The sequence below is a fragment of the Mustelus asterias genome, unplaced genomic scaffold, assembly GCF_964213995.1.
Source record: "Mustelus asterias unplaced genomic scaffold, sMusAst1.hap1.1 HAP1_SCAFFOLD_1589, whole genome shotgun sequence".
Taxonomy (NCBI): Eukaryota; Metazoa; Chordata; class Chondrichthyes; order Carcharhiniformes; family Triakidae; genus Mustelus; species Mustelus asterias.
The window spans coordinates 64,388-78,600 of record NW_027591534.1 but is presented as its reverse complement, the minus strand read 5'-3'; the positions used below and the strand labels follow the sequence as shown (position 1 = coordinate 78,600).

Below are 14,213 nucleotides of genomic sequence, written 5' to 3'. Positions count from 1 at the left end.
GATTTTATAACTGGATACAATTTCGACCCAATAAAGTTTCTTCAGTTTTGTTCCCCAGTCTGATCTAATGATAAGAACAGTATAAGACCATTTATTCCTCAAGCTTATACCGCTGCCTTCCAGTATGATCATGACTGTTTTGTGACTTAACTCCAGATACCCAGCTTTGCCCCATCTTCACTAATACTTTTGGCCAACACAAAATCTGTCAATCTTGGTTTTGAAATTAACAACAGATCCAATACCAATTGACATTTGCAGAAGAGTTCCAAACTTTTTATCACTTTTTGTTACCCAACTTGGTGGCTCACAGTTAAAATTGTTCGAGTATTGCTCAGAAAAAAAGACATGCCGTCAGAGTCTTTTTTCATGTTCTCTAATACCAAACGGTTAATTTGTCTCGTGCCTGTTTTATGCTAAAGACAAAGAAACGGTTTGCCACGTTTCAGACAAAAGTACAGTATTGCAACATCCTTACTTATGCAATGTGCGTGATCACAGTCTAAATGGGAAACTGATCAGTTTCTCATATTAAAGGTTGATGAGTATTAATGACTCATAAAACCATCTGGTGCTTGTACTAAAAATTCATGTGCATTATCTATTTAATCAAATAGGGTTACAGATATTTTTAAAACAATTTTTATTGATGGGAGGGCCATTTTTGTTCATTTTTCAATTACCAGTCTTGTTTCCTTTTTCTTTTTCTTTAGGCATTATCCAATTGGTTTACTTTTTGATCTTCACGCGACGAACACTGCACTACCATGGAACATTATAGTACATTTCAAGGTAAGTTTGCACTACTACAGCTCCTGCAGGGGTTAAAATTGCTGCATGAAAGAAAATACGCTGGGCTTATAATACAACTGCTTCTTTGTTTATTTTTCATCCTATGTCTGTAAACTACAGTGTTAATTGCAATAATTAATTGGAATTTGGTGGGTACTATTTCCAACATATTAAAATTCTGCATTAAACTACCTGTTGTACTACTTAAAATCATAATGCTTTGTTGATTGCATCGAAGCAAAACAGCAGCAAATTACGAAGGTCATAATCAAAATTGAGCAAAGGGGCTTGAAAATGGCTTACTTGAAGGTATGAAGCACTCCTGAAAGCAATTCTTGAGTGCATGGTCAGTATGCTGCTCATCCAAATCGTTGCTGCCCCTACCTAACCTATACCTATAATTTTGATTTGATTTATTATTGTCACGTATTAACATACAGTGTAAAGTATTGTTTCTTGTGCGCTATACAGACAAAGCATACTGTTCATAGAGAAGGAAACGAGAGTGCAGAATGTAGTGTTACAATCATAGCTAGGGTGTAGAGAAAGATCAAGTTAATGCAAGGTAAGTCCATTCAAAAGTCTGACAGCAGCAGGGAAGAAGCTGTTCTTGAGTTGGTTGGTACGTAACCTCAGACTTGTATCTTTTTCCCGATGGAAGGTGGAAGAGAGAATGTCTGGGGTGTGTGGGGTCCTTAATTATGCTGGCTGCTTTGCCAAGGCAGCGGGAAGTGTAGACAGAGTCAATGGATGGGAGGCTAGTTTGCGTGATGGATTGGGCTACATTCACGACCGTTTGTAGTTCCTTGTGGTCTTGGGCAGAGCAGAAGCCATAACAAGCTGTGATACAACCAGAAAGAATGCTTTCTATGGTGCATCTGTAAAAGTTGGTGAGAGTCGTAGCTGACATACCAAATTTCCTTAGTCTTCTGAGAAAATAGAGCATTGGTGGGCTTTCTTAACTACAGTGTCGGCATGGGGGCGGGGGGGGCAGCAGGACAGGTTGTTGGTGATCTGGGCACCTAAAAACCTGAAGCTCTCGACCCTTTCTACTTCGTCCCCGTTGGTGTAGACAGGGACATGTTCTCCTTTACGCTTCCTGAAGTTGACGGCAGTCTCTTTCATTTTGTTGACGTTGAGATTATTGTTGCCGCAACAGTTCACCAGATTCTCTATCTCATTCCTGCACTCCGTCTCATCATTGTTTGAGATCCGACCCACTACGGTGGTGTCGTCAGCAAATTTGTAAATCGGATTGGAGGGGAATTTGGCCGCACAGTCATAGGTGTATAAGGAGTATTGTAGGGGGTTGAGAACACAGCCTTGTTGGGCACCGATGTTGAGGATGATCGTGGAGGAGGTGTTGTTGCCTATCCTTACTGATTGTGGTCTGTGAGTTAGGAAATTCAGAATCCAGTCGCAGAGGGAGGTGCCGAAGCCCAGGCTATGGAGTTTAGAGATGAGTTTTGTGGGAATAATGGTGTTGAAGGCTGAGCTGTAGTCAATAAATAGGAGTCTGACACAGGTGTCCTTGTTATCTAGGTGTTCCAGGGTTGAGTGCAGGGCCAGGGAAATGGCGTTTGCTGCGGACCTGTTGCGGCGAAAGGCAAACTGTAGTGGATCCAGGTAGTCCGGGAATCTGGAATTGATTCGTGCCATGACTAGCCTTTCGAAGCACCTCATAATGATTGATGTCAGAGCCACCGGCCGATAGTCATTAAGGCACGCTGCTTGGTTTTTCTCGGGTACCGGGATGATGGTCGTCTTCTTGAAACAGATAGGGACCTCAGATTGTTGTAAAGAGAGGTTGAAGATGTCTGCGAATACCCCTGCCAGCTGATCCGCACAGGATCTGAGTGCACGTCCGGGTACGCCTTCCGGGCCAGTTGCTTTCCGTGGGCTGACCTTCGAGAAAGCTGCTCTGACATCTGCAATGGTGACCCCAGATACAGGTTCATCCAGGGCTTCCAGGGTGGAGGGCATGCTGTTGCTGACCTATTCTTGTTCACCCGTCTCCCTGTGTTTGCGGACATATATTGACTCTTGATTCATCAACATCTCAATTCTAAAATGCTTTGTATTAAAATCTATTCTCTCCGCAAACCATTTTGCCTCTCCATCTCTCATTCCTCTTTTAAGATGCTGCTTACAATCTACCTCTTTTTCCATGCATTCACTCTTCTGTCTTAACTTTCTCCTTCATTGTCATCCGGAAAGGATGCTTTCTATGGTAAGAAAGAGTTAAGACTTCAGTTGAGCTTCATGTTAAACAAAGATGCCTACAAGTCTGTACATTTTAATTTCACTTTAAACTTTATCTACAATGTAATTAAGGCTTTATGATGTAAAAGCAATTGCAAGTTTTTAAAAATGAGGTTTTTAAGATGTTGCTTAGCAAATAAAGGCCCACACTAAAAAACAGAAGGGTTTAGGAACCAGGTAACCCAGAAGCAAGAAACTTTCCATGGAACATGCCATTACTAGCAGGACAATCCAGAAGGACAGATAGCAAGTCCCAGAAAATAAAGGAGAAAATCCAGGAACATTGAAGGCAAAGAGACAAAGAACCAGAATCTAAATAAGGTACTATTCACTGAAATTAAAGAAATGGGCAGAGAGAGGCTCCCTGTTAAAGACAGGGCTGCAAAGTGCAGATCTGAAGACGTTAGCTTGTGAGAAGCCAGACAACTGTGGCTGCACTTTAACACAGCCTGTGAAGCAGTGGTGTTGTGTTGGCATGTCTGGTTATTTGAGAGAGTGTGTGGAAACTTGAATGCACATGGTGGTCCAGGGCAGAGGAATACTGAAATGAGAAGTTGAAACCCTAGATGTGCATCAGTGAAGACATCCGAGAGAAAGCATTGTCTGGGAGAATATTCCATGGCATGTTCTTTGAGAGTGGAATTTGGAAACTCCCACCTGTGAAAGTCAAAAGTTCCGGTGAGACCAGTTGACTCACTATGTAACAAGCACCTGAGGATTTGATGAGAAATTCACAGAAGTTGCTTTGGGTAGCATCTGTCACTTGGTTTCAGAGTGTGATATGTCTGACCACATTTTACCTATTGGTTTAAATGGATTGTGTACTCAGTGAGAACATTAGAGTATAAGATAAAGTTTGTAACTGGTGTTATTCTTAAAAAAATGTATATATGTGTAAATGTATAGTTGAGTGAAGGAGTGGTGTATTATAGTTAGTCTTGTTTAATACATGTTTTATTCTTTGGTTAGAAGTTAACTGGCAGTCCTGTGACAGTTCATCCATGTCTCTAATCGAAAAATAAAAATTAGGATCTATTGAGCTGGCTTCCACTCTGGGACCTGGCTGTCCAGTAATAAATCAGCTGGGGTTGTAATACTGGTTAAAGCTAATCTAAATGACTGAAGTTTGTCTCTTCTGTCATCCATGAAAATAAATGCAGAGATGTAAAATCAATGTTTTAATTCCTTATATTAACAAAGCCTCCATTCTTCCTTTCTGAAGCTGAGAGTTTGTTTCCCCCATGTGGGAGAGTCTAGGACCAGAGGGCATAATCTCAGAGCAAGAGGTCGCCCATTTAAGACAGGAATGGGGAATTCTTCTCTCTGTGGGTAATGAAACTGTGGAATTCTTTACTGCAGAAGGCTGTCAGGGCTGGGTCGTTAAGTATATTTAAGACTGAGATAGATTTTTAATCAGTAAAAGATTCAAGGGTTATGGGATTGATATGGGAAAGTGGATTTGAGGATCATCATTTCAGATCAGTCATGATCTCATTGAATGGTGGAGCAAACTCGGTGGGCTATTTGGCCTACTTCTGCTCCTATGCCTTCAGTTCCTATGGACTGGACTGAATATTGGTTAGCATGGATTGGATGCAAGAACGAAGTGCAAAAGGGTTCTTCCTTCAATGTCACGTTGCAGCAAATAGATTGCAAAATTTTAACCAGAAAAGTGATCTTGACAAGTATTTCAAAAATTGACCTCTTGCATACAGAGTTGCAGCAGCCTTGATGATGCACCCATCTTTCATATGAAAGTTTTCAGTTGAAAAAGTCAACAATTTAAGCAAAACTGCCAAAAATTTACATGATTGGCTTGAGATGAGATGTAAAGTATCTCTTCTGTTTGGCTGACTAATCTGAATTTGTTTCCATATGTTGCATCTTGAAACAAAATTGTAGGGTCACATTTTATGCAAAAAAGGTCAAAAATAGGTGAATTGTCAAACTGCGTTATAGGAATAAAATATTGGAAGGAAGACTTTTTACATCAATAGCATTCAGAGCCACTTGTAAAATTGCATGCTTTGGTTGTGGGGAATGCCACTGGCCATTCCACCGTGAAGCTTTGTTGGCAAAAATTAATACTAAGTGTTCCACAGGCTCGCTCTTTCCTGCCTCCAACAAGGAGTCAACCATTGTTGATTGGTTCATTAATGTCCTTTACCTGGCCTAAATGTAAATCCATATTCACAGCAATGTGGTTGACTTTTAAAATGGCCTAGCAAGCCTCTCAGTTGGAGGGCAATGGGGATGGACAATAAATGCTGGCCCAGCCACAACCATGAATGAATAAAGTAAACACTTGCTGAATTCCTCCAATCCTTTCACTCTTCCCATTAAACTTTACGTCCTGAGTCAGTCTTTTTCCGCATTCTTTTTCTTCCCTGCTAATGCTTTACTTTTCTTGATTAACAAGGGGCTGAAAGATTATCGGGGTGGACAGGAATGTAGGATTGAAGTTGTAATCAGATCAGCTGTGATCTTATTGAATGGGGGCTGAGTTGCCCCAATTCATATGTTTATATGAAATAAAAACAAAACACTCGAAATAGTCAGCAGGTCTGGCAGCATCTGTGGAGAGGAAAAAACAGTTAACATCTTGGGCTGATATTCTTTCACCAGAGCTGGAAATGATTCTGATTGTACATTCAATCACCCGGGTCCAACACTGGAATTCCAGCCTAGCTTTCCACCCTTTTCCATGTTCTTTTTAAGATACTCTTTAAAAGAACATCTCTTTTTGTCCAAATTCTTGGTTATATATGTTAATCTGTTCTCCTTTAGCGAAATGTTTCTTAACCTTGTGCCCCTGTGAAATCTTGCAAAATTTTCCTTTAACTTTAAGCTACATGTATTCAAATTACTGATTCTGGAATCATGAAATTATGACGGTTACGACCAAACGGTCTAATATTGCTGAGATGATTAATGGTTGAATTTGACAACTGGAGTAAAGGAAAATTTAATTATCTGGATTTTATTGAAGTAGCCCTTGGGGGCCTAAATTTGGTTAAAGTGCTGTGTTGGGTGCAGTGCAAAACGTTGCTGTTTGCCAAATTGAATACTATATTAGGATATTGTGACACTGTCTCAATCTCTGTTTTGCTACCAATTAAGACATAGTAAGGCACAGCAATGTACAAGACTCAAAAAGATCATAGGCATCCATCTAACTGCTTCTAATTTATTGTGGTGTAACACACTAGACAAATATTAATTTTCAGCTAAATATAGTGCTTGCTGGTAGGCGTGGCATAAAAAGCCCTAAAAGCCTTAAAATACCATGTTCTGAGCTGTTCTGCTTGATAACTTGCCTGCAACAAATGATTGTCCCATTTATAATAATTGCAGACTATTAATTGTGTTTTAAACTGTATGACCTTAGAATTGTGTTAGATGGCAGAACTATAATTGATGTACGTTTCAAAGGAAAATAAAATTTGAGGTGTGTATTTTTTTTAAAGCATTTGGGATGGTTTTTGATCCATCTAACAAGGCATTTTCCTCATTCATATTGTGTGGTATGATATTGTTTCTGGCCTTATAACAAAAATAGAGATCATTCAGTTCTGCTGGTGTTTGCTTGGGAAATTCAAAACTGATCAAACTTGACTGCCTCTTCAACATTCGTGTGTAATTCTGCTCCCCTGTCAATCGAATATGCTTCAGTTTACTTTCTGTTTGTTGGGTTTTCTAATTCATTGCCACCTCACAGTCCTTTCCCACTGAGGGAGTGCCTGGAAGATCCCGGTCAAATTGGAGGTGGTGACATCCTGTACCCCTGCCTGGGTCCCCCTCTCTCTGCTATCGCTGGTTATGCTTGAAGTGCTGGAGGGTGGGTAAGGGCCTATGTTGGCATGTATGACCATGTGGCAGAGTATCACATGGCTACTATAAATGTTACTGGATTTAGGGGTCACCTCAGAGAATCTTTTTGTGGATTCACGCCAAGAGCTGTTGGTGAAACATTGCACCTGCCCTTGACTCATGAAATGGAGATCGCTTTATTGTAGCAGCAGAGAAGACCCTCTATCCATGGGCCTTGCGAGCGTTCAGTACCAGGGTTAGAATGCTTTCTGGCATGCCTTCCACCCCAGAAGCCTCGGCTGAACCGGTACCTGAGGTCACCATTGCAGATGTCAGAACAGCCTTATTAAAAGGGGTACCTGGATGAGCACTTAGATCTTGCGCGGACCAGCTGGTATTCGCAGACATCTTTAACCTCTCCATACACCGATCTGAGGTCCGTCCCTACCTGCTTCAAGAAGACAACCATCATCCCTGTACCAAAGACAGCGTGCCTTAATGAGTATCGTCTGGTGACTCTGACAAACATCATTATGAAGTGCTTTGGAATGTTAGTCATGGCATGGATCAATTCTGGCCTCCCAGATTGTCTGGATGCACTACAGTTCGCCTATCGCCACAACAAGTTCACAGTAGACACCATCTCCTTGGCCCTACACTCAACCCTGGAGCACTTGGATAACAAAGACGCCTACGGCAGACTCCTATTTATTGACAATAGCTCAGTCTTCAACACCATTATTCCTATAAAATGCATCTCCAAATTCCATGGCCTAGGGCTCAGCTCCTCCCTTTGCGACTGGATCCTAAATTTCCTAACCCACAGACCACAATCAGTAAGGATCGACAATACCATCTCCATTATTATCCTCAACACCAGTGCCCGCAGGGCTGTGTCCTCAGTGATCTGGATGAGGGTATAGTTGGGTGGATTAGCAAATTTGCTGATGACACCAAAGTCGGTGGTGTGGTAGACAGTGAGGAAGGGTGTCGTAGTTTGCAGGAAGACTTAGACAGGTTGCAAAGTTGGGCCGAGAGGTGGCGGATGGAGTTTAATGCGGAGAAGTGTGAGGTAATTCACTTTGGTAGGAATAACAGATGTGTTGAGTATAGGGCTAACGGGAGGACTTTGAATAGTGTGGAGGAGCAGAGGGATCTAGGTGTATGTGTGCATAGATCCCTGAAAGTTGGGAATCAAGTAGATAAGGTTGTTAAGAAGGCATATGGTGTCTTGGCGTTTATTGGTAGGGGGATTGAATTTAGGAGTCGTAGCGTTATGTTGCAACTGTACACAACTCTGGTGCGGCCGCACTTGGAGTACTGTGTGCAGTTCTGGTCCCCACATTACAGGAAGGATGTGGAGGCTTTGGAGAGGGTGCAGAGGAGGTTTACCAGGATGTTGCCTGGTATGGAGGGGAGATCCTATGAGGAGAGGCTGAGGGATTTGGGATTGTTTTCGCTGGAAAGGCGGCGGCTAAGAGGGGATCTTATTGAAACATATAAGATGATTAGAGGTTTAGATAGGGTGGATAGTGATAGCCTTTTTCCTCTGATGGAGAAATCCAGCATGAGGGGGCATGGCTTTAAATTGAGGGGGGGTAGTTATAGAACCGATGTCAGGGGTAGGTTCTTTACCCAGAGGGTGGTGAGGGATTGGAATGCCCTGCCAGCATCAGTAGTAAATGCGCCTAGTTTGGGGGCGTTTAAGAGATCCGTAGATAGGTTCATGGACGAAAAGAAATTGGTTTAGGTTGGAGGGTCACAGTTTTTTTTTAACTGGTCGGTGCAACATCGTGGGCCGAAGGGCCTGTTCTGCGCTGTAATGTTCTATGTTCTATGTTCTATGCTTCTCACTATATTCCTTATACACCTATGATTGTGCGCCGAATTCCCCCCATCTCGATTTTCAAGTTTGCTGATGATACCACCGTAGTGGGTCGGACCTCAAACAATGATGAGACAGAGTACAAGTAAGCGATAGCGACTCTGGTGAATTGGTGCGATGACGATAATCTTTTCCTCAAATCTCGCCCTCAGTGCCAGTAAAACGAAAGAGATAGTCATCGACTTCAGGAAGCATAGTGGAGGACATGTCCCTGTCTATATCGAGACTGATGGGTCTCGAACAAGCGGTCAAAGTCTCAGGGTACAGAGTAGATCATTTACAAAGAACAAAGAAAATTACAGCACAGGAACAAGCCCTTCGGCCCTCTAAGCCCGCACCGACCATGCTGCCCGCCTGAACTAAAACCCCCTACCCTTCCGGGGACCATATCCCTCTATTCCCATCCTATTCCTGTATTTGTCAAGATGTAAAGGTCACTATTGTATCTGCTTCCACAACCTCCCCCAGCAGCGATTCCAGACACCCACCACCCTCTGCAGAAATTTAGGACTGAAATAAGGAGAAACGTCTGCATCGAAGTGGAAATGGTCGAGAGCTTCAAGTTTCTATGCATTCAGATCGCCAATGACTTGTCCTGGTCCCTCCACGCTGCACTATAGTTAAGAAAGCCCACCAATGCCTCTACTTTCTCAAGATGCTAAGGGAATTCGGCATGTCCGCTACAACTCTCCCAACTCCCATAGAAAGCGTCCTTTCCGGATGTATCACAGCTTGGTATGGCTCCTGTTCTGACCAAGACCGCAAGAAACTCCAAAGGGTTGCGAACGAAGCCCAGTTCATCACTCAAACCAACCTCCCATCCATTGACTCGGTCTGTATAGCATGCAGGAAATAATACTTTGTACCAATACATGTGACAATAAAGCAAATCAATTGCATTTTGGGTTTTGTAAATGGGGTAAGAACAAGGAGGTAATGATAAATTTGAATAAAGCGGCGATTGGACTGGAATTAGTACTTTGTGAACACCCAATTGTAGAAAAGACATTAATGTCAAATGGTATAGATTTACCAGAATTACACCCGGCATGGGAAACATTGTTTATGAAGGCAGACTTCACATAATGGGACTATTTTGACTGGTATGGAGAAGACAAAGGATTAGAGGGAAATTGAATAATTATTTTCATCCAAAGTGTGGTATGGGTTTGAGACACTGCCTGAAAGGGTGATAGAGGCAACAAGCCTTATAGTTAAAACACACTTGGATATGCACTTAAGCTGCTGTAAACTACAGGGCTTACAGATCAAGAGCTAGAAAGTGGAATTAGACTGGATAACCTTTGTTTTTGGCTGGCCCAAACAAAATGGCCAAAGGCAATCTCCTGTAACTCAAATCTTTCTATGATTGTAAGTCTAGCCAAATTTACGAGAGAATTTTAAAATTATGAAAGTGAATAAAGAAAAATGCTTTCTCTGCTTGGAGAGCCAGTGATGAGGGGCCATCAATTTAATACAGTGATTCATCGAGGGGAAAGCTTCGGAGATTTTAATTTCCCAAACATAGATTGGAATATCCCTAGGGCTAGGGGTTTGGATGGAGAGGAGTTTGTTAGGTGTGTCCAGGAGAGTTTCCTGACACAGTATGTGGATAAGCCTACTAGAGGAGAGGCTGTTCTTGATCTGGTGCTGGCTAATGAACCTGGACAGGTGGAGGATCTCTCGGTGGGTGAACATCTTGGGGATAGCGATCATAATTCTATCTCCTTCACGATAGCATTGGAAAGAGATAGGGTCAGGCAGGCTAGGAAAGTGTTTCTCTGGAGTAAAGGGAAATACAGTGTCATCAGGGAGGAAATTAGACGGGTAAATTGGAAGGAGGCATTCTTGGGGAAAAGTACCGAAGGAAAGTGGAGGATTTTCAAGGAATGTTTGTCTGGAGCTCTGCATGACAACGTTCCGATGAGACAGGGGGGTGTTGGTAGGGTACGGGAACCGTGGTGCACGAAGGTTGTGATGAACCTGGTAAATAAGAAAAGAGAGGCGTACAGAAGGTTCAGAGAGCTAGGAGGTGTTAAGGATTTAGAGGAGTATACGCGATGTAGGAAGGAGCTTAAGAAGGAAATTAGGAGAGCGAGAAGGGGTCATGAGAAGACCTTGGCGGGTAAGATTAAGGAGAATCCCAAGGCTTTCTACAAATATGTCAAGAGTAAAAGGATGAGATGTGAAGGCATAGGACCCTTAAAAGGTGAAGGGGGAAAAGTTTGTGCGGAACCGTTAGAAATGGCGGAGGTGCTTAATGAATACTTTACCTCGGTATTCACGGTGGAAAGGGATCTGGGTGGTTGTACTGCTGGATTGCGGAGGACAGAAAGGATCGAGCATGTGGACATAAAGAAAGAGGATGTGTTGGAACTATTGAATGGCATCAAGGTTGGTAAGTCGCCGGGACCGGATGGGATGTACCCCAGGTTACTGTGGGAGGCGAGGGAGGAGATTGCGGAGCCTTTGGCGATGATCTTTGCATCGTCGATGGAGACGGGAGAGGTTCCGGAGGATTGGAGGATTGCGGATGTGGTCCCTATATTCAAGAAAGGGAACAGGGACAGCCCGGGAAATTACCGACCGGTGAGTCTAACCTCAGTGGTTGGTAAGTTGATGGAGAGGATCCTGAGAGACAGGATTTATGATCATCTAGAGAAGTTTAGTATGATCAAAAGTAGTCAGCACGGCTTTGTCAGGGGCAGGTCGTGCCTTACGAGCCTGGTTGAGTTCTTTGAAAATGTGACCAAGCACATTGACGAAGGAAGAGCGGTGGATGTGGTCTATATGGACTTCAGCAAAGCGTTCGATAAGGTCCCCCATGCAAGACTTCTTGAGAAAGTGAGAGGGCATGGGATCCAAGGGGCTGTTGCCTTGTGGATCCAGAACTGGCTTGCCTGCAGAAGGCAGAGAGTGGCTGTGGAGGGGTCTTTCTCTGCATGGAGGTCAGTGACCAGTGGAGTGCCCCAGGGATCTGTTCTGGGACCCTTGCTGTTTGTCATTTTCATAAATGACCTGGATGAGGAAGTGGAGGGATGGGTTGGTAAGTTTGCTGACGACACCAAGGTAGGTGGTGTTGTGGATAGTTTGGAGGGATGTCAGAAGTTGCAGCGAGACATAGATAGAATGCAAGACTGGGCGGAGAAGTGGCAGATGGACTTCAACCCGGATAAGTGTGTGGTGATCCATTTTGGCAGATCCAATGGGATGGAGCAGCAGTATAAAATGAAGGGTACCATTCTTAGCAGTGTAGAGGATCAGAAGGACCTTGGGGTCCGGGTCCATAGGACTCTTAAATCGGCCTCGCAGGTGGAGGATGCGGTCAAGAAGGCGTATGGCGTACTAGCCTTCATTAATCGAGGGATTGAGTTTAGGAGTCGGGAGATAATGCTGCAGCTTTATAGGACCCTGGTTAGACCCCACTTGGAGTACTGCGCGCAGTTCTGGTCACCTCATTACAGGAAAGATGTTGAAGCCATTGAAAGGGTGCAGAGGAGATTTACAAGGATGTTGCCTGGATTGGGGGGCATGCCTTATGAGGATAGGTTGAGGGAGCTTGGTCTCTTCTCCCTGGAGAGACGAAGGATGAGAGGTGACCTGATAGAGGTTTACAAGATGTTGAGGGGTCTGGATAGGGTGGACTCTCAGAGGCTATTTCCAAGGGCTGAAATGGTTGCTACGAGAGGACACAGGTTTAAGGTGCTGGGGGGTAGGTACAGGGGGGATGTCAGGGGTAAGTTTTTCACTCAGAGGGTGGTGGGTGAGTGGAATCGGCTGACGTCGGTGGTGGTGGAGGCAAACTCGTTGGGGTCTTTTAAGAGACTTCTGGATGAGTACATGGGATTTAATGGGATTGAGGGCTATAGATAGGCCTAGAGGTGGGGATGTGATCGGCGCAACTTGTGGGCCGAAGGGCCTGTTTGTGCTGTGACTTTCTATGTTCTATGTTCTATGTTCTAAATTTCTTTTTTCATGACGACATAATTAGAGCAAAAAAAAAACTTCCTTCCAGGGAGTGGTTGAAGTAAACATTATTTTACATTTAAAGGAAGAGTAGGTAAGCATCAGGGGGAGGTTGCAGGCGAAATGGAATTTATATAGAACATAGAACTTAAGAGCAGGAGCAGACCATTCAGCCCTTCCATCCTGCTCCGCCATTCAACATGATCATGGCTGATCCTCAATCTCAACACTATACTCCAGCCTTCACCCCATACCCCTGGACACCTTTGGAGTCTAGTCTAAAAATCTGTTTCCTTCTTGAGTATATTTATCATTAATTCCAGAAGTTCACTGTCTGAATTAAGACGTTTCTCCTCATCTCGGTCCTAAAATTCTGCACAGATGTGGTGGGTGCCTGGAACTCACTGCTGGGGGTGATAGTAGAAGCAGATATGATAGTGACCTTTAAGGGACATCTTAACAAATACAGGAATAGCATATGGTCCCCGGAAGGGTAGGGGGTTTTAGTTCAGGTGGGTAGCATGGTCGGTGCAGGCTTGGAGAGCCGAAGGACCTGTTCCTGTGCTGTCATTTTCTTCTTTGTAAATGACCTACCCTGTATCCTGAGACTTTGACCGCTTGTTCGAGACCCATCAGCCAGAGGAAACAATAGGGGAGGCTGTGGCTTAGTGGTATTATCACTTGACTAATAATCCAGAGCCCCAGGGAAAGATCTGGAAACTTGGGTTTGAATCCCACCACAACAGACGGTCAAATTTAAATTCAATAAAAATTTGGAATTAAAATGTCGAAGGATGAGAAGCGGTCAGCAAGCGTTTTTAAACTTGTTTCTCAAGCCGGACTGGCGTTGTAGGTCCCCAGGTATGGACTCTCTGACTGTAAGCTGCAGGCTTGTGTACAGTAAAGAGCGTTTGGTGATGGGAAACTGCCATTTGGCTGAAATACTACATTGCAGACGAGGAGAATTTTTTTTCTCTTCATCTCTCCCTCTGTACAATCTCCGTGAGTCAAGAATCTTCAGTACGAAATGCTATGATGCCTCTTTTTGGGAAACCTGAACCCTATGACACTAGTAGTGTGCTAACAACGTTGAAGGAGGCGAACAACAAAGTGATATTGTTGACGGCATCGGGCCCCGACTTTCAGCGTGATAAAAAACCTGACCCTCTGGACGCCGCTGATTCAAAATTTTTAATGAACAAAGAACAGTACAGCACAGGAAACAGGCCCTTCAGCCCTCCAAGCCTGTGCCGCTCATTGGTCCAACTAGACCATTCGTTTGTATCCCTCCATTCCCAGACTGCTCATGTGACTATCCAGGTAAGTCTTAAACGATGCCAGCGTGTCTACCTCCACCACCCTACTTGGCAGCGCATTCCAGGCCCCCACCACTCTGTGTAAAAAAACGTCCCTCTGATATCTGAGTTATACCTCGCCCCTCTCACCTTGAGCCTGTGACCCCTCGTGATCGTCACCTCCGACCTGGGAAAAAGCTTCC

General features: G+C 43.8%; 1 protein-coding gene across 1 annotated transcript in view; it reads left to right on the top strand.

Annotated features, from left to right (window-relative positions):
• Positions 1–713: 713 nt before the first annotated feature.
• The window catches only part of LOC144488462 (autophagy protein 5-like), a gene marked incomplete at its 5' end in the record, with an annotated part of 60,152 nt that continues 46,652 nt past the window's right edge, over positions 714–14,213 (top strand). The window contains one exon of the mRNA XM_078206533.1: positions 714–792. Coding sequence (XP_078062659.1) covers positions 714–792 — 79 coding nt within the window. The remainder of the gene's footprint in view (positions 793–14,213) is intronic.